The sequence below is a fragment of the Callithrix jacchus genome, chromosome 22, assembly GCF_049354715.1.
Source record: "Callithrix jacchus isolate 240 chromosome 22, calJac240_pri, whole genome shotgun sequence".
In the NCBI taxonomy this organism is placed as follows: Eukaryota; Metazoa; Chordata; class Mammalia; order Primates; family Cebidae; genus Callithrix; species Callithrix jacchus.
Genome location: NC_133523.1, coordinates 15347534 through 15368934, shown reverse-complemented (window position 1 = coordinate 15368934; position 21401 = coordinate 15347534). Strand labels below are relative to the sequence as shown.

General features: G+C 46.7%; 1 protein-coding gene across 1 annotated transcript in view; it reads right to left on the bottom strand.

Annotated features, from left to right (window-relative positions):
* NWD1 (NACHT and WD repeat domain containing 1) overlaps positions 1–21401 on the bottom strand; it is a 101296-nt gene that overhangs the window by 56511 nt on the left and 23384 nt on the right. The window contains 3 exon segments of the mRNA XM_035287137.3: positions 4510–4669; positions 7053–7256; positions 17778–19050. Coding sequence (XP_035143028.3) covers positions 4510–4669; positions 7053–7256; positions 17778–19050 — 1637 coding nt within the window.

Below are 21401 nucleotides of genomic sequence, written 5' to 3'. Positions count from 1 at the left end.
GCCAGAAGAGAGTGGGGGCCAATATTCAACATCCTTAAAGAAAAGAACTTTCAACCCAGAATTTCATATCTGGCCAAATTGAGCTTCATAAGTGAAGGAAAAATAAAATCCTTTGCGAACAAGCAAGTACTCAGAGATTTTGTCACCACCAGGCCTGCTTTACAAGAGCTCCTGAAAGAGGCACTACACATAGAAAAGAACAACCAGTACCAGCCATTCCAAAATCACACTGATTGCTAAAGAGCATCAACATAATGAAGAATCTACAACAACTAACGGGCAAAAGAGCCACTTAGCATCAAAATGGCAGTATCAAATTCACACATAACAATATTAACCCTAAATGTAAATGGACTAAATGCACCAATCAAAAGACACAGACTGGCAAATTGGATAAAAATCCAAAACCCATCAGTGTGTTGTATCCAGGAAACCCATCTCACATGCAAGGATACACAAGGCTAAAATAAAGGGATGGAGGAAGATTTACCAAGCAAATGGAGAGCAAAAAAAAGCAGGAGTTGCAATTCTCATCTCTGATAAAATAGACTTTAAAGCAACAAAGATCAAAAGAGACAAAGAAGGCCATTACATAATGGTAAAAGGATTGATACAACAAGAAGAGCTAACGATCCTAAACATATATGGACCCAATACAGGAGCACCCAGATACATAAGGCAAGTTCTTAATGACTTACAAAGAGACTTAGACTCCCACACAATAATAGTGGGAGACTTTAACACTCCACTGTCAATATTAGATCAACCAGACGGAAAATCAACAAGGATATCCAGGGCTTGAACTCAGACCTGGAGCAAGCAAACCTGATAGACATTTACAGAACTCTCTACCCCAAATCCACAGAATATACATTCTTCTCAGCACCACATCACACCTACTCTAAAATTGACCACATAATTGGAAGTAAAGCACTCCTCAGCAAATGCAAAACAACTGAAATCATAACAAACAGTCTCTCAGACCATAGTGCAATCAAGTTAGAACTCATAATTCAGAAATCAACCCAGAACCGCACAGCTTCATGGAAACTGAACAACTGGCTCTTGAATGTTGACTGGATAAACAATGAAATGAAGGCAGAAATAAAGAAGTTCTTTGAAACCAATGAGAACGAAGACACAACATGCCAGAATCTCTGGGACACATTTAAAGCAGTCTCTAGAGGAAAATATATAGCACTAAGTGCCCATATGAGGAGAATGGAGAGATCCAAAATTGATACCCTATCGTCAAAATTGAAAGAGCTAGAGGAGCAAGATCAAAAAAACTCAAAACCCAGCAGAAGACAAGAAATAACTAAGATCAGAGCTGAACTGAAGGAGATTGAGACACGAAAAACCCTTCAAAAAATCAATAAATCCAAGAGCTGGTTTTTTGAAAAGATCAACAAAATAGACAGACCATTAGCCAGATTGATTAAAAAGAAAAGAGAGAACAACCAAATAGATGAAATAAAAAATGATAAAGGGGAAATCACCACAGATTCCACAGAAATTCAAACCATCATCAGAGAATATTACAAACAACTCTATGCACATAAACTAGTAAACCTGGAAGAAATGGATAAATCCTGGACTCCTGTGTCCTCCCAAGCCTAAACCAGGAGGAAGCTGAAACTATGAATAGACCAATAACAAGGTCAGAAGTTGAGGCAGCAATTAAGAGCCTACCACACAAAAATAGCCCAGGTCCAGATGGGTTCACAGCCGAATTCTACCAGACACACAAAGAGGAGCTGGTACCATTTCTTCTGAAACTATTCCAAATAAACCAAAAAGAGGGAATCCTTTTCAAATCATTTTATGAGACCAATATCATCCTGATACCAAAACCCGGCAGAGACCCAACAAGAAAAGAAAACTTCAGGCCAATATCCATGATGAACATAGATGCAAAAATCTTCAATAAAATATTGGCAAGCTGATTGCAACAGCACATCAAAAAGCTTATCCATCATGATCAAGTAGGATTCATCCCAGGGATGCAAGGCTGGTTCAACATACGCAAGTCTATAAAACGTAATTCACCACATAAACAGAACCAAAAACAAAAACCACAGGATTATCTCAATTGACACAGAGAAGGCATTCGACAAAATTCAACAGCCCTTTATGCTAAAAACCCTCAATAAACTCGGTATCGATGGAACGTATCTCAAAGTAATAAAAGCTATTTATGACAAACCAACAGCCAATATCATACTGAATGGGCAAAAACTGGAAGCATTCCCTTTGAAATCCGGCACTAGACAAGGATGCCCTCTTTCACCACTCCTATTCAATATAGTACTAGAAGTTCTAGCCAGAGCAATCAGGCAAGAAAAAGAAATAAAGGGTATTCAAATAGGAAAGGTGGAAGCCAAATTGTCACTATTTGCAGACGACATGATAGTATACCTAGAAGACCCCAACGCCTCAGCCCAAAAACTCCTGAAACTGATAAGCAACTTCAGCAAAGTCTCAGGATATAAAATCAATGTGCAAAAATCACAAGCATTCCTCTACACCAATAACAGACTTAAAGAAAGCCAAATCAAGAACGAACTGCCATTCACAATTGCTACAAAAAGAATAAAATACCTAGGAATACAACTCACAAGGAATGTAAGAGACCTCTTCAAGGAAAACTACAAAGCACTGCTCAACGAAATAAGAGAGGACACAAACAGATGGAGAAACATTCCATGTTCATGGTTAGGAAGAATTAATATCGTGAAAATGGCTATACTGCCCAAAGTAATTTACAGAATCAATGCTATCCCCATCAAGCTACCATTGACTTTCTTCACAGAACTGGAAAAAACCACCTTGAACTTCATATGGAACCAAAAGAGAGCCCACATAGCCAAGTCAATTTTAAGCAAAAAGAACACAGCAGGGGCATCACACTACCGGATTTCAAATTATACTACAAGGCTGCAGTAATCAAAACAGCATGGTACTGGTACCAAAACAGAGATATAGACCAATGGAACAAAACAGAGGCATTGGAGGCAACACAACATATCTACAACCATACAATCTTTGATAAACCTGACAAAAACAAGCAATGGGGAAAGGATTCCCTGTTTAATAAATGGTGTTGGGAAAACTGGCTAGCCATGTGCAGAAAGCAGAAACTGGACCCCTTCCTGACACCTTACACTAAAATTAACTCCAGGCAGATTAAAGACTTAAACATAAGACCTGGCACCATAAAAACCCTAGAAGGAAATCTAGGCAAAACCATCCAGGACATAGGAGTAGGCAAGGACTTCATGAACAAAACACCAAAAGCATTGGCAGAAAAAGCCAAAATAGACAAATGGGACCTAATCAAACTCCACAGCTTCTGCACGGCAAAAGAAACAGTCACTAGAGTGGATCGGCAACCAACAGAATGGGAAAAAATTTTTGCAGTCTACCCATCTGACAAAGGGCTGATATCCAGAATTTACAAAGAACTCAAACAGATTTACAGGAAAAAAACAAACAAGCCCATTCAAAAATGGGCAAAGGATATGAACAGACACTTTACAAAAGACATATATGAGGCCAACAATCATATGAAAAAATGCTCATCATCACTGGTCATCAGAGAGATGCAAATCAAAACCACATTGAGATACCATCTCACGCCAGTTAGAATGGCGATCATTAAAAAATCTGGAGACAATAGATGCTGGAGAGGATGTGGAGAAAAAGGAATACTTTTACACTGCTGGTGGGAGTGTAAATTAGTTCAACCATGTGGAAGACAGTGTGGCGATTCCTCAAGGCCTTAGAAATAGAAATCTCATTTGACCCAGCAATCCCATTACTGGGTATATATCCAAAAAACTATAAATCGTTCTACTATAAGGACACATGCACACGAATGTTCACTGCAGCACTGTTTATAATAGCAAAGACCTGTAATCAACCCAAATGCCCATCGATGATAGACTGGATTGGGAAAATGTGGCACATATACACCATGGAATATTATGCAGCAATCAGAAATGATGAGTTTGTGATGTTTGTAGGGACATGGATGAATCTGGAGAACATCATTCTCAGCAAACTGACACAAGAACAGAAAATGAAATACCGCATATTCTCACTCATAGGCGGGTGATGAAAAATGAGAACACATGGGCACAGGGAGGGGAGCACTAAACACTGGGGTCTATTGAGGGGAAAAGGGGAGGGCCAGCGGGGGGAGGGGAGCTGGGGAGGGATAGCCTGGGGAGAAATGCCAAATGTGGGTGAAGGGGAAAAAGGAAGCAAAACACACTGCCATGTGTGTACCTATGCAACTGTCTTGCATGTTCTGCACATGTGCCCCAAAACCTAAAATGCAATAAAAAATTTAAAAAAAAATTGGGGTAAAAGGGATATCTTCCCTCTGTGGGAAAGGAGGAGGAGGTCAGGAGGATGTTTTGAGTGCAAAAAGGGGAAGGGAGGAAGTGAGCCATGCCAGACAGGGTGGAGGTTACAGGTGGGGAGCGGGGGTCCCAGGTACCTCACCTTTCGGTCCAAGTTGAGGGGTTTCCCCACAAGTGGCAGAGTGATGAGCTTCTTGGTACCCTGGCTCCAGGTCCCCGAGAAGAAGTCGGCCAGGACTCCGTGCCTCTCGGCTCTCTCGGACCCCGACAGGTAGCGCTCACGGACCACCTGGACCAGCTGTCTACAGAGAGGATACACAGGCTGATGGAACTGGAGACCCATCGAGCTAAAAGGGGGCTGCCTGCCTTCCTGGAGGCAGTTCTCAAATGCCAAGCCATCCTAAACCCATCTGTGGACCACCTGTGCTATTTGATATGTAACATCTATCTCTAAATTGGTCCATGTTTTCTTTTTCCTTACATAAATTTACCTTCAAAAAGGAACCTTTGGGCTCCTCCAAAATTTTAATGTAAAATAACTTATCACATGACCCAGCAGATCCACTCCTGGGTATATACCCAGAAGAATCAAAAAAACAGGTGTTCAGGCTGGGCGCAGTGGCTCACACCTGTAATCCTGGTACTTTGGGAAGCTGAGACAGGCAGAGCACCTGAGATCAGGAGTTCAAGACCAGCCTGGCCAACATAGTGAAACCCTGTCTCTACTAAAAAAACAAAAACAAAAATTAGCCAGGTATGGTGGTGGGCACCTGTAATCCCAGTTACTCAGGAAGTTGAAGCAAGAGAATCACTCCTCCCAGGTGGAGGTTGCAGTGAGCCCAGATTGTGACACTGCACTCCAGCCTGGGTAACAGAGACAGACTCCAAAAAAAGAGAAAAGAAAAGAAAAGAAGGAAGGAAGGAAGAGAAAGAGGGAGGGAGAGAGGGAGAGGGAGGGAGGGAGAGAGAGAAAAGAAAAGAAAAGAAAGAAAGAGAGGGGGAGGCGGGGGGAGAGAGAGAAAGAAAGAGGAAGGGAGGATGGGAGGGATAAAAGAAAGAAAGAGAGAAAGCAAGCAGGCAAGAAAGAGGGGGAGGGAGGGAGGGAGGAAGGAAGGAAGAAAAGGAAGGAAGAAAAAGAAGGAAGATGTTCACAACAGCAAAAACATGGAAGCAATGCAAGAGTCCATCTATAGATGAAGATACACAAAAGGTGGTCCATCCATACAATGAAATATTATGTAGCCATGAAAAGGAATGAAGCACCAATCCCTGCTACGATGTGGATGAACCCTGAAAACACGATGCTGAGTGAGAGAAGCCAGACATGAAAGGCCACATGGTGTGTAATTCCACTGATCTGAAGTGCCCACAACAGCCACATCTATAGAGACAGGAAGCAGATGAGTGGCTGCCAGGGGCTGGGGGAGGGGAGTGGAGAGTGACTGCTGATGGGGACAGCATCTCCTTTTGGGGGGATGGAAATGTTCTAGAACTAGGCAGAGGTGAGGGTGCAACATTGTGAGTGTACTAAAATACCACTTAATTGTCCACTTTCAAATGATGAATTCTGGCTGGGTGCAGTGGCTCACACCTGTAACCCCAACATTTTTGGAGGCCGAGGCAGGCAGATCACCTGAGGTCAGGAGTTCAAGACCAGTCTGGCCAATATGGTGAAGCCCTGTCTCTACTAAAAATACAAAAATTAGCCAGGCCTTTTTTTGCTGGCTCATGCCTGTAATCCCAGCTATTCAGGAGGCTGAGGCAGGAGAATCACTTGAACCCAGGAGACGGAGGGTGCAGTGAGCTGAGACTGTGCCACTGCACTCCAGCCTGAGTGACAGAGCAAGATTCCATCTCAAAAAATAATAAAATAAAATGCGGTGAATTGGCCAGTCATGGTGGCTCATTCCTGTAATCGCAGCACTTTGGGAGACCAAGGTGGGTATGTCTCTTGAACCCAGGATTTCGAGACCCACTTGGGCAATGTGGTGAGACCCCCATCTCTAAAAAATTTTTTTAATTAGCCAGGCATGGTTGTACATGCCTGTAGTCCCAGCTACTCTGGAGGCTGAGGTGGGCGGGTTGCTTGAGCCCAGGAGTTTGAGGCTGCAGTGAGCCATGATGATACCATTGTACTCCAGCCTGGGTGAGACCCTGTCTCAAAAAAAAAAATCAAAATAAAATAAAATAATGTGGTGAATTTTATGTTATGTGAACTCCACCTATTTTTGTCTAGTTTATTTTGAAACAAGATCTCACTCTGTGGCCTCGGCTGGAGCGCAGCGATGCAATCACTGTAGCCTCAAACTCCTGGGCTCAAGTGATCCTCCCGCCTCAGCCTCCCAAGTAGCTGGGACCACAAAAGTGTATCACACCTACCTCATTTTCTTACATTTTTTGTAGAGATGGGGCCTCACTATGTTGCCCAGGCTGGCCTCCAACTCCTGGCCTCCAGCAATCCTCCTGCCCTGGCCCCGCAAAGTGCTGGAATTACAGACGTGAGCCATTGCATCCAGCCTCAACTCAATTTTAAAAATGAGTGAATTGTGCCAGTGTTCGAACTGGACTTGATCCCCTGGGAATGTGGAGTGAAGGATCTGGTTCTGAGAAGACCCCCCCGCCAGTGAGCTCTCATTCTTGAGGTCCCACCCAGGCAGTGTTGCTGACACTTCTGCCTGGACCTACCTGTGGGCAATGGCCAGGAGGGTGGAACCATCCACAGGCCGCCGGGCCAAGCAGTATCCCAGATCCCGACGAAGCCGCACCCACAGCAGGGGTGGGAATCGCAGCAGCTCCTTGCTGGGCGGGGTCCAGTCCTGGTACACAGCCTGCAGGACCTCGTCGTCCAAGGACAAGACATCCTTCAGCTCTGCCTCCGAGAGACCATGCCTGGGAGGAGGGGTGGGGCTTTGAGGCACATCTCCTGTCTTCTGCGTTTGGAGGATGCAGAAGCCAAGAGAGGGAGGGATACAGCCACCTGCGCGGTGTGCAACGCATCACCTGGGATCAGCATTTGGACAGCGCCCACAAGGCCCCAAGCCGGGTCAGGGCAGTACCCACCAAGGAAGACCTTTTCCAATCTTTTCCTACGCATGCGCATCTACAGAACCATGAAATGCCCGCTCCTCAACCTCAAAGGGGTCTGAGACAGACAGCACAGCGAGGGAAGGATGAGGTAACGCAAGGAAAATGATGCAGAAACCAACTGCACCCACCCCGCCCTGCCCCGGCCCACTAAGGTGTGTCTTTAATTAGGATAAGTGGGCTGGGCTTGGTGGCTCATGCCTGTAATCCCTGCACTTTGGGAGGCTGAGGCAGGAGGATCTCTTGAGGCCAGAGTTCAAGACCAGCCTAGGCAACACAGGGAGACCCCATCTCTACAAAAAAAAATTAAAAATTAGCTGGGCCATAGGGTACACGCCTGTAGTCCCTGCTACTCAGGAGGCTGAGGTGGGAGGATCGCTTGAGCCCAGGAGGTTGAGGCTGCAGTGAGCTGTGATTGCACCACTGTACTCCAGCCTGGGCAAAAGAGTGAGACCCTGTTTCTAAAATAAATACATAAATAAATTAACAAATTAATAAAAATAAGGTTAAACTAGTTAAAAATTAACACAATTTAAGATTCAGTTTCTGGGTTGCATGAACAGCCTTCCAAGTGTTCCATGGTTTCCATGGCTTGTAGTTACGATGGGATACCCAACACTGCACTCTTTGAAAACATTCTTTCCATTTTGTTGTTGTTGTTGTTACTGTTGCAGTGGCACCATCTTGGCTCGCTGCAACCTCTGCCTCCTGGGTTCAAGCAATTCTCATGCCTCAGCCTCCCGAGTAGCAGGGACTACAGGTGCACACTGCCATGCCTGACTAATTTTTGTATTTTTTTTTGCAGAGATGGGGTCTCCCTGTGTTGACCAGGCTGTTGTCCAACTCCTGACCTCAGGTGATCTGCCCGCCTCAGCCTCTCAAAGTGAGGATTACAGGCATGAGCCACTAAACCTGGCCTGCAAATGGCTCCATAATATGGTATGAGAGAGAGCCCAGAAGATGTGCCCATGGTCATGGGAGAACTACTGGGTTGAGAGCCCATCCTCATCCCCGAAGACACCTTCTAAGCAATGCGAACCCCAGGGTAGGCACCTCACTTGGCACCCCCACGGGACCCGCCTAGCCTGAATTGTAAAACAGGGCTGTGCATGGTCACCCCTTGCATTTGATCCTGGATAAGAGACCTTGGCAAGTAATGTACCTCCTCTTTGCCTCAGTTTCCTCATCTGCCAAAAGCAAAACTGTTGAGGGCTAAGAAGATAATGCTCTAGTTTCCCTTATTCTGAGCTCTTATTCCAGCGAGCATGGCCTCATTGAGGCCTCCAGCAGCCTTGGGGAATGGATGCTCCTCCCAATCAGCCCCTCTGTGCAGGGGAGGAAGTGAGGCTCCCAGAGGGCACGGGGCATGCCTGAGTGCAGCGTTTCTTGGGCTCAAAATGTTGATGTTTGGGGTCAGATCATTTTTTTAGGGTGGGGACAGTCCTGTGTGTTGTAGGTCAGCAGTCCCCAATCTTTCTGGAACCAGGGATCGGTTGCTTGGAAGACAATTTTTTTTTCCATGGACGGGTGGGGGTGATGGTTTTGGGATGATCAAGTTCATTACATTTATTGACTATTTTATTTTTTATTATGACATTGTAATATATAATGAAATAATTATACAACTCCCCATCATGTAGAATTAGTGGGAGCCTTGAGCTTCTTTTCCTGCAACTAGATGGTCCCATCTGGAGGTGATGGGAGACAGTGACAAGTCATCAGGCATCAGATTCTCATAAGTTCTGAGCAACCTAGATTACTCATATGCACAGTTCCCAGTAGGATTTGAGCTCCTATGAGAATCGAATGACGCTGCTGACCTGACAGGAGGTGGCTCAGGCAGTACAGATACAGATGAAGATGCACCTGCTTGCCTGCTACTCACCTCCTGCTATGCAGCCTGGTTCCTAACAGGCCACGGACTGGTACCGGTACCGGGGGTTAGGTTGGGGACCCCTGTTGTAGGATGTGTAGCACCCTCCACCCAAGCTACCACCCACCAGATGCTGGTAGCATGATAGATAGACAGACAGATGTACAGATAGGCATGTAGATTATAGATAGACAGACAGGATGGAAGGACAGATGGAATTTAGAGAGAATGGATGGAAGATCAATATGATGGATAGATGGATGAAAGACAGAGATGATGGATGGATGATTGGATGGAAGGTTCAGAGGATGGATGGATGGGTACAAGATAGATTATAGAAAGATAGATATAAATAAGAGATAGAACAATAGACATGGAGATAGACATAAAGATAAATAGATTATAAATAAATAGATACAGATGGGCAGATAGGTATATAGTTGACCCTTGAATAACACAGGTTTGAACTGCACAAATCTACTTACATGTGAATTTTCTTTCACCTGTGCTGTCTCTGAGACAGCAAAACCAAGCCCCCTTCCTCCTTCTCCTCTTCCTCCTCCTCCTCTGCCTACTTAACATGAAGATGAGAAGGATGAAGGCCTTTGTGATGATCCACTTCCACTTCATGAATAGCAAATGTGTTTTTCCTTTTTTTAAAATTTATTTTAATTTTTTTATTTAATTGCCTCTTGTAGCTTCTAGGCTCCCAAATAAATGTGTTTTTCTTCCTTATTTTTTCTTTTTTTTTTTTTTGAGACAGAGTCTCACTCTGTTGCTCAGGTTCGAGTGCAATGGTGCCATCTCAGCTCACTGCAACCTCCGCCTCTTGGGTTCAAGCAATTCTTGTATTTAGCCTCCCAAATAGCTGGAATTACAAGCATGGGCCACTGTGCCCCAGCCCCCCTTATGATTTTTCTACTATCCTTTTCTCTACTTTGCTTTATTGTAGGAATACAGTCTGTAATACATAAAACATGAAATACATGTTCATCAATCGTTTATGTTACTGGTAAGGCTTCTGGTCAACAGTAGGCTATTAGTAGCTAAGTTTTGGGGGAGTCAAAAGTTATACATCAATTTTGAGCTATGTTGGGAGATATTTGGTTCCCCTAACCTCCAGGTTGTTCAAGAGCCAACTGTATATACAGAGACAGATTACAGGTCAGGGATGGTGGCTCATGTCTATAATATCAGCATTTTTGGAGGCCCTGGGAGGATTGCTTGAGCCCAGGAGTTTGAGACCAGCCTGGGCAATATAGTGAAACCCTGTCTCTACTAAATAAATAAATAAATAAGGCTGGGTGCGATGGCTTATTTCCATTATCCTAGCACTTTGGGAGGCCAAGGTGGGTAGATTACTTGAGGCCAGGAGTTTGAGACCAGCCTGGCCAACATGACAAAACTCTGTCTCTACTAAAAGTACAAAAATTAGCCAGGCATGTGGTGCACACCTATAATCCCACCTACTTGGGAGGCTCCAACATGAGAATCACTTGAACCCAGGAGGCTCCAGCCTAGGCAATAGAGTGAGACTCTGCCTCAAAGAAAAAAAAGAAGAGTAAATAGATAACTGGGGGTGGTGGTGTGCACCTGTAGTCTCAGCTATTCAGAGGGGGCTGAGATAAGAGGATCGCTTGAGCCCAAGAAGCCAAGACTGCAGTGAGCTGTGATCGAGTCACTGAACTCCAGGCTGGGTAACAGAGGGTGAAACTCTGCCTCAAAAAGAAAAATAAGAGAGAGAGAGGGAGAGAGAGAGAGAGAGAGAGAGAGAGAGAGAGAGAGCTCGAAGATAGTAAAGATAGAAAAGATAGATACAGAGATTGAGACTACAAATGAATAGATGGCTAGAGATAGAGATGATAGATAAATAGATAATTTAAATAGGTGGACAGATTAAAATGGTATATTTGTAGATGTGGGATAAATATAGAGTTAGAAAGGTAGAGATAGATGTTAGAGAGCTACAATGATAGATTACTAGAGGTAACAGCTAGACAGAGATGGAGATGATACATATTTATTGATGGGACATAGAGAAATATATATAGACATGATATAGATAGACATGATGGGTGGATGAATGGATGAATGAAGATAGAGGTGATGAATACAAGGAAGATAGAGATGATGGGTGGATGGATGGATGATGGAAGATAAAGATGATGGGTGAATGGAGGGATGATGGAAAATAGAAATGATGGGTGGATGGATAGATGTATAGATTGTATGGAAGATAGAGATGATGGGTAGATGGATGGATGATAGAAGATAGAGATGATGGGTAGATGGATGGATGGAAGACAGAGTTGATGGGTGGATGGATGGATGAAGATAGAGATGATGGGTGAATGGAGGGATGATGGAAACTAGAAATGATGGGTGGATGGATAGATGGATGTATGGAAGATAGAGATGATGGGTAGATGATGGATAATAGAAGATAGAGATGATGGGTAGATGGATGGATGGATGGAAGACAGTTGATGGGTGGATGGATGGATGGAAGATAGAGATGATGGGTAGATGAATGGATGGATTGATGGATGGTTGGATGGATGGATGGATGGAATATAGAGACGATGGGTGGAAGAAAGAATAGAGTGGATGGATAGAGAGATGGATAGATGGATGATAGAGATGATGGATGGAAGGAAGATCGAGATAAAGGCTAGATGGATGGATGGAAGATGGAGACGATGGGTGGATGGATAGATGGATAGAAGGAAGATAGAGATGATGGGTGGCTAGATGGATGGGTAGAAGATAGAGATGATGGGTAGATAGATGGATGGATAGATGGATGAATGAAAGAGATGATGGGTGGCTAGATGGATGGATAGATGGATAGTAGAGTTGCTGGGTGGATGGATGGATGGATAGAGATGATGGGTGGCTAGATAGATGGATAGATAGATAGATGGAAAGTAGAGTTGATGGGTGGTTGGATGGATGGATAGAAGATAGAGATGATGGGTGGATAGAGGATGGAAGATAGAGATGATGGGTGGATGGATGGATGAAGATAGAGTTGATGGGTGGATGAATGAATGGATGGAAAGATGGATGGTAGAGATGATAGGTGGGTGGACGGATGATGGAAATAGAGATGATGGGTGGATGGATGGACGAATGGAAGGAATATAGAGATGATGGGTAGATGGATGGATGGATGGATGGATGGAAGACAGAGATCATGGGGATGGATGATAGAAGATAGAGATGATGGGTGGATGGATGGCTAGATATATGGAAGGAATATAAAGATGGGTAGATGGATGGATGGACAGATGGATAGAAGAAATATAGAGATGATGGGTGGATGGATGGATGGAAGGTAGAGGTGATGGGTAGATGGATGGATGGAAGATAGAGATAATAGGTGGATGAATGGATAGATGGATAGATGGATGGTAGAGATGATGGGTGGATGGATGGATGATCAAAGATAGAGATGATGGGTGGATAGACGGATGGATGGAAGATAGAGTTGATAGATGGATAGATTGATGGAAGATAGAGATGATGGGTAGATGGATGGATAGAAGATAGAGATGATGAATGGATGGAAGATAGAGTTGATGGATGGATAGATGGATGGAAGATAGAGTTGATGGATGGATAGATGGATGGAAGATAGAGTTGATGGATGGATAGATGGATGGAAGATAGAGATGATGGGTGGATGGATGGATGATGGAAGACAGAGATGATGGGTGAATGGATAGATGGTAGAGCTGATGGATAGATGGATGGAAGATAGAGATGATGAGTAGATAGATGGATGATGGAAGATAGAGATGATGGGTGGATGGATGGATGGATGGATAGATGGAAGACAGAGATGATGGGTGGATGGATGGATGAATGGATGGATGGATAGATGGATTGAAGATAGAGATGATGGGTGGATGAATGATTGGATAGATGGATGGAAGACAGAGATAATGGGTAGGAGAAAGATAGAGTAGATGAATAGATGGATGGATAGATGGATGGAAGGAAGATCAGGATAATGGGTGGATAGATGGATGGATGAATAGAAGACAGAGATGATGAGTAAAGGGAAGCTAGAGATGATGGATGGAAGGGTAGATGGAATTTAGAGAGAATGGATAGAAGGATGGAAGATCAAGATGATGGATAGATGGATGGAAGATAGAGACAATGGATGGATGGATGAAAGATTGAGATGATGAATTGATGGATGGATGGATGATGATAGAGATGATGGAAGGAGGGAGGGAGGGAGGGATTGATGGATGGATGAATGGATAGGGTCTCTCATGCTAAGGCAAGATTTATTACCCTCTGCACTATCAACATCTGGGGCTGGGTCATTCTCTAAAGTAGAACCATCCTTTGCACTGTAGGGTGTTAAACAGCATCTCTGGACTCCACTCAGTAGAGACACCAGGAGCACCACCCTGCTCAGTCATAACAACCCAAAGTGCCTCCAGACACTTTCTAGTGCCCCCTGGGTAGGGGCAGAACTATCCTGAGGTGACAACCTCTGGACTAGAAGGATTTCAGGTCTGCTCCAAGAGAAAAGCTGTCACCATCCTACCACATGGATCTGATGTATAAGCATGACATATTTTCATGGAACTGGAGCAACCAGAATCCTCCGCCTCATCATCATGTTTCATAACCACCTCCTGCGCTGGCCCGGTGAGACACCTGGCTTTCCTGATTGGACCAGAGAGAGCACCAATTCGGCCAACTGATTCTGTCTCCTCGGACTTTGGAATTGGGACCCAAAGAACAAGTCAGTAAGATGGCAAGATGGCACCAGGTCCCAGAAATACGAGCTCTTGATGCCAACTGTGACTCAAGGCAAGCTGCTGAAAGAAGAGTCTGCAAGGAGAGCTGATGTGCAGAGAGGACCCCAAAGGGAGAAGGAATGTGTTATTATTTTATTATTTGAGACAGAGTCTTGCTCTGTCACTCAGGCAGGAGTGTCATCTTGGCTCACTGCAACCTCCACCTCCAGTATTCAAGCAATTCTCCTGCCTTAGCTTCCCTAGTAGCTGCGATTACAGGTGCACGCTACCATGCCTGGCTAATTTATTGTATGTTTAGTAGAGACAGAGTTTCATCATGTTGGTCAGACTGGTCTCGAACTTCTGACCTCAAATGATCTGGCCACCTCAGTCTCCCAAAGTGCTGAGGTGACAGGTGTGAGCCACCTCACTTGGTCCCATTATTTGTTTTTTTTTAGAGACAGGGTCTCGCTCCATCTCCCAGGCTGGAGTGCGGTGGTGCGATCAGAGCTCACTGCAGCCTCGAACTCCTGAGCTCAAACAACCCTCCAGCCTCAGCCTCCTGAGTATCTGAGACTGCACACACTCACACCCTGATAATTTTTTTTATTTCTGTAGACATGGGGACTACAAAAATAAATTCATAGGAGAAACGACCCTGATTTTTACGACAGTTTCCACGACAACTCACTTCCCCCAAGCTGATTTCAACAGAATGGCCTGATGAGCCACAGCCTCTATTCCAGAACATGTCCCAGTCATTATTTGCACTTTTTTCTGGAGACAGGGTCTTGCCCTGTTGCCCAGGCTGGAGTGCAGTGGCACGATCACAGCTCACTGCAGCCATGACCCCCTGGCTCAATGAATCCTCCTGCCTCAGATGAGTAGCTGGGACTACAGGTGTGCGCCACCACGCCCAGCTAATATTTGTATTTTTCATTGGGGCAGGAGGTTGCACTTTGTTGCCCGGGCTGGTCTTGAACTCGTGGGCTCAAGTAATTCTCCCACCTCAGGCTCCCAAAGTGCTGGGATTATGGGTGTGAGCCACAACAGCAGGCCATATTTGTACTCTTAGAGTGTAGGCCAGTTGGCAAATCTGGGATATGCCCTCTGGAGTCAGCTGTAAAATGACCCTGAATTTCCCAAACTCCCCATGGGAATAAAGCCCCACTCTCCCCTCCCCCCCTCCCTTTTCCCTTCTCCCCGCTCCCTGCTCCCCTCTCCTCTGTCTCCCAGTCTGTAGTGCAGTGGTGCAATCAGAGCTCACTGTAGCCTTCAACTCCTGTGCTCAAGTGATCCTCCTGTCTCAGCCTCCTGAGTAGCTGCGTCTACAGGCATGTACCACCATGCTCAGCCAACTTAAAAAAAATTTGTTGTACAGACAGGGGTCTCACTATATTGCCTAGGCTGGTCTCAAACTCCTGGATTCAAGTGATCCTCCCAAAACACCGGGATTACAGGCGTGAGCCACTGCACCCAACCTACTCTCTTATTTCTTACACTAGCATAAATGTGTTTCTATTTCTGGCAAAGAAACAAGCAGAAAGACCCCCTCGCTGGGGTAACCAACACCCTCTAGATTAATTTGTGGTAACTGACAAAGGTCTGAAATGGCACAGGCTGAGAAAGAAAAAAACTGTCCCCCTGAGACCGAGAAGAGGCAAAGTGGTGTCGCCCAGCATTTTGGATGGTGGTTCTGGGTGTCTGCTCTTGGCCGGTTGCAGCAAAGGCAGAGTTTCGTTCCTTGCTGTCTCTGCCAATTGGCAGAGGACAAACTCTGGGGAGGGAGTTTGGCTGTTTGAGAGCTTCCGATTAACCCCTTCCTCACTGCTGCTAGTTATTTTTGCCTTTTTCTCCTTCCTTCTCTTCTTCCCTTCTTCTTTCCTTTCCTTCCTTTCTTTCATCTTTTCTTATTTCTTGTTTCTTTCCTTTTCTTTCCTTTCCTTTTTTCCTTTCTTTTCTTTTTCATCCCTTCTTTTCCTTCCTTCCTCCCCCCCTTCCTCTCTCTCTCTCTCTCCCTCTCTCTCTCTCTCTCTCTCTCTGATGGAGTCTCACTCTGTCACCAGGCTGGAGCACAGTGGCACAATCTTGGCTCACTGCAATCTCCACCTCCAGGGTTCAAGTGATTCTCCTGCCTCAGCCTCCTGAGCAGCTGAGATTTGTAATCCACCATCATCCCAGCTAATTTTTGTATTTTTAGCCAAAACAAGGTTTCGTCATGTTGGCCAGGCTGGTCTCAAACTCCTGACTTCAAGTGATCCACCTACCTTGGTCTCCCAAAGTGCTGCGATTACAGGCGTGGGCCACCACACCAGGCCTCCCTGTCTCCCTCCCTCCCTCCCTCCCTCCCTTCTTCCCTCCCTCCCTCCCTTCTTCCCTTCCTCACTCCCTTCCTTCCTCCCTTCTTCCCTTCCTTTCTTCCTGTCTTTCCCTCTCCTTCCTCCTTCCTTCCTTCCCTCTCTTTTCTTGCTATATCAAAAAAGCAATCTCTGCATGTTACTTTGGACTCCTCATTTACAACTAGCATCTCTGAGCAATGGCCCAGACTACCATGACCCAGGTTTACTGCAATTTATAACCCTGAGACTTCACTGGCTTAAGCAACCACGTAGGCAGCCTTTTCTTTCTTTCGCATGTATCTGTTTATTTTCCAAGTTTTGTTGAAGTATAGTTGACACAAAAATTATATTTATCTGGGCACAGTGGTGCATGCCTGTAGTCCCAGCCACTCTACTTGGCAGGCTGAGGTGGGAGGATCACTTGAGCCTGGGAGGTGGAGGCTGCAGTGAGCTATGATCGCACCACTGCACTCCAGCCTGGGTGACAGAGCCAGACCCGTAGCTCTAAAAATAAAAATTTAAAAACTGCACCACCAGGTGAGGTGGCTCACACCTGTAATCCCAGCACTTTGAGAGGCCAAGGGGAGGGGTGGATCACAAGGTCAGGAGTTCGAGACTAGCCTAGCCAAGATGGTGAAATTCCATCTCTACTAAAAATACAAAAATTAGCAGGCGTGGTGGCAGGTGCCTATAATCCCAGCTACTCGGGAGGCTGAGGCAGGAGAATGTCTTGAACCTGGAAGGCAGAGGTTGCGGTAAGCTGAGATTGTGCCACTTCACTAGAGCCTGGGCAACAAGAGTGAAACTTGGCCTCAAAAAAGAAAAAAAGAAATGAACAGGCCAGGTGTGGTGGCTCACGCCTGTAATCCCAGCACTTTGGGAGGCTGAGGCAGGTGGATCACCTGAGGTCAGGAGTTCGAGACCAGCCTGGCCAACATGGTGAAACCCTGTCTCCACTAAAAATACAGAAATTAGTCGGGCATGGGGGCAGGTGCCTGTAATCCCAGCTACTCAAGAGGCTAAGGCTGAGAATCGCTTGAACCCGGAGGTGGAGGTTGCAGTGAGCCAAGATTGCAGCACTGCATTCCAGCCTGGACAACAAGAGAAAACACTCCATCTCAAATAAATAAATAAATAATATTTGGCTGGGCACAGTAGTGTACGCCTGTAGTCCCAGCTACTCAGCAGGTTGAGGCGTGAGCATCACTTGAGCCTGGGAGTTGGAGGCTGCAGTGAGCTGTGATCGCACCACTGCACTCCAGCCTGGGTGACAGAGCCAGACCTGCAACTCTAAAAACAAAAAAATTAAACATAAATAAATAAATAAGAGTTTCAAAGCACAGAGACTCACCGGGAGGAGACAATGTAGCCCAGCACGTGGGCCACGAGGAGCCGCCCGTGCGTCTGCTCCAGGCGGGCGCAGAGCTGGTGCGTAGCTTCCTCTGCGGTGCTGGCCAGAGGGGCAGGCACAGTAAAGGAGGCCCATTTCCGGGCCTCCTCAAAGGCCAGCCTCAGCCGCCCCGGGTTCCCGCACTCCGGGAGGCTGGCCCAGAGCAAATCTGTGTGCACGGGGCTCAGTGTCCTCTTCGCTGCCGCCAGCAGGAGTTGGATCATCTCCTGGCCTTGGTTTCCAGAGAGGGGCTTCACCTCCCAGTAGGCCTCCGGGTCGGGGAGCATCCGCTGTAAGGTATCTAAAATCCCCTGTGCCCCTGAGCAAGCCGAGAGGATGAGGTGCACCCTTGGGGGGCAGTTAAGAGGCAGCCAGGGCACCCTCCGAGCATGGTGGACAGAGTCCAGGTCATCCATAGCATCCAACAGGAGCACAAGAGACTCAAAGTTTCTGCAAGAGACAGTGTGGAGGAGGACGTGGAAAAAGTGGACCACTCTGGTGTGGGCATCCAGGACCTGGGCAGGGGGCAGGGGCAGCCCATAGGCCAGGCACACCTGGAAGCAGATGCTCTTCAGCAGGCCGCGGGCATCCGAGCTCATCTGCGACGTCCCTAGCAGCCGCAGGATGGTCACTGTCTTGTGCCCGAGCAGCCTTGGCATCTGCTCAGCCAGCTTGCACATCAGGGCCGTCTTTCCAATGCCCGGGACTCCAAAGAGTACCAGGGGGGTGTGTGGCTTGCTGTCATCCTGCCTGAGCTGCTGACTGAGCCGGGCTAGGAGTTCCTGGCGTCCGCAGAAAGTCTGGGTGACCTCCGAGCTCTGCCAAAGGTGGTGGCGGATCTCTTGGTAGAGCCACGCCATCTCCTGCCTGGCCACATCTAGCTCACGGAGGTGTTCGAGGACCTGATGATTGGCCCTTGCCACAAACTGTTCACCCAGCTCCTTCAGGTAGCGGGCGTGAGTCTTGTTCTTGGGGTTCACCAGATCCCGGCTCCATGGCAGGCAGTGCGCCTTGAGGACCCCGGGGTGCACGTCAGTGATGTGAGCCTTGAGGCTGCTGAGACGGCTCTGGGCATCCATGTCCAGGCAGCCATCTGCGAGCCGGTCCACCATCATAAGGGCGCAGTCCTCCAGGACGTGTTTGTGGAGGTCTTGGATATCTCGAAGGAAGATAGTGGCTCGCTGGTCCCAGCCCTCTGAGCTCAGCAGGCCCCGCTCTATCTCCCACTCAATGACTGCCAAAGCAGGGAAGGAAGGAATGAAGGGTGGTCATTATTGGGTCAGCAGCTGACTTAAATGGGGTTGCTGGGCGACCTGTTGCTGGGGGTCGTGCATTGGTACTCAAGGTCAGCGTGCACCAGAGTCCGACCTGGGGGCCTCGAAAAGACCCCCACCTCCAGAAGTTCTGATTCAGCAGATCTGGGAGGGGCCCCGGAGTTCACATTCACAACAAGCCAAGGCTTGCTCATCCGGGGACTGCACCCAGAGTCACACTGATTTTTTTTTTTTTTTTTTGAGACAGAGTTTTGCTCTTGTTGTCTAGGCTAGAGTGCAATGGCATGATCTCAACTCACCACAACCTCCGCCTCCCGGTTCAAGCAATTCTCCTGCCTCAGCTTCCTGAGTAGCTGGGATTACAGGCATGTGCCACCCCACCCAGCTAAGTTTTGTATTTTCAGTAGAGATGGGGTTTCTCCACATTGGCCATTATAGTCTCGAACTCCTGGCCTTAAGTGATCCACCTGCCTCAGCCTCCCAAAGTGCTGGGATTACAGATGTGAGCCATGGAGCCCAGCCACAGTCACACTGATTAAGCCATTTATTATTATTATTAATATTAAGACACTCTGTCTTACCTCACTCTGTTTCCCAGGCTGGAGTGCAGTGGCACGATCACAGCTCACTGCAAACTGCCTCTCAGGCTCAAGTGATCCTCCCACTTCAGCCCCTGCTGAGTAGCTGGGATTACAGGTGCCTGCCACCATGCCCAGGTAATTTTTGTATTTTTTTGTAGAGACAGGGTCTTGCTATGTTGCCCAGGCTGGTCTCCAACTCCTGAACTCAAGCGGTTCTCCAGCCTCGGCCTCCCAAAGTGCTGGGATTACAGGCATGAGCCACTGCACCCGGCCTGATTTAGGCATTATTAATCAAAGATCCCCTCAGGGTGGGCGACACAGAGATTCCATGTGAGGAGCAGCCACACTGTAAAACAATGCTGTCATCCTCAGAAAGTGAATTATGGGGTTACTATCGCACCCAGCAATCCCACTGCAGGTATCTGCTGAAGAGACCTGACGACAGAGACTCCAACAAATATAATACACCCTTGCTCATAACAACACCATTTTCAATAGCCAAAAGGCAGAAACAATCCAAACATCCATAACAGGCCGGGTGCAGCGTCTCACACCCATAATCCCAGCACTTTGGGAGGCTGAGGAGGGTGAATCATCTGAGGTCAGGAGTACGAGACCAGTTTGGCCAACATGGTGAAACTCCATCCCTACTAAAAATACAAAAATTAGCCCAGCATGATGGCACATGCCTGTAATCCCAATTACTCAAGAGGCTAAGACAGGAGAATCGCGTGAACCTGGGAGGCGGAGTTTGCAGTGAGCTGAGATCAGGGCACTGTACTTCAGCCTGGGCAACAGAGTGAGATTCCATCTCAAAAACAAATCAAAACAAACATCCATCAACAGGTGAATGGATAAACAAAATATGGTCCATCCACACAATGGGATACTATTCAGCCACTGAAATGGATGAAGTACTCATAGGTGTTAAAATGTAGATGAACCTCAAAACATGATGCTGAGTAAGAGAAGCCAGACACAAAAGGCCACGTAGTAGGGCTGGGCGTGGTGGTTCACGCCTGTAATTTCAGCACTTTGGAAGGCTGAGGTGGGCGGATCAGAAGGTCAGGAGTTCAAGACCAGCCTGACCAACATGGTGAAACCCCGCCTCTACTAAAAATACAAAAATTAACTGGATGTGGTGGTGTGTGCCTGTAGTCCCAGCTACTCGGGAGACTGAGGCAGAAGAATCGCTTGAACCTGGGAGGCAGAGGTTGCAGTGAGCCAAGATTGCGCCACTGCACTCCAGACTAGGTTTTTTCTCAAAAAAAAAAAAAAAAAAAAAAAAAAAGGCCACATCGTGTGAGATTGCATTGACATGAAATGTCCAGAACAGGCAAATTCATAGAGGCTGAAAACAGATTGGTGGTGGTTGCCCGTGCTGGGAGATGGGAGATGGGGAGGGTTTCATGGGTAAAGCTTCTTCTGAGGTGATGAAAATGTCTTGGAGGGCCAAGTACAGTGGTTCATGCCTGTAACCTCAGCACTTTGGGAGGCAGAGGCCGGATGATCGCTTGAGCTCAGGAGTTTGAGACCAGCCTGGGCAACATGGCAAAATCCCATCTCTACAAACAATAAGTTAGCTGGGCGTGATGGCGTGATTGTGGTCCCAGCTACTGGGGAGACTGAGGTGGGAGGATTGCTTGAGCCGTGATTGTGCCACTGCACTCCAGCCTGAGCAACAGAGCAAGATCTTGTCCCCTCAAAATTAAATAAATAAATAGATAAAA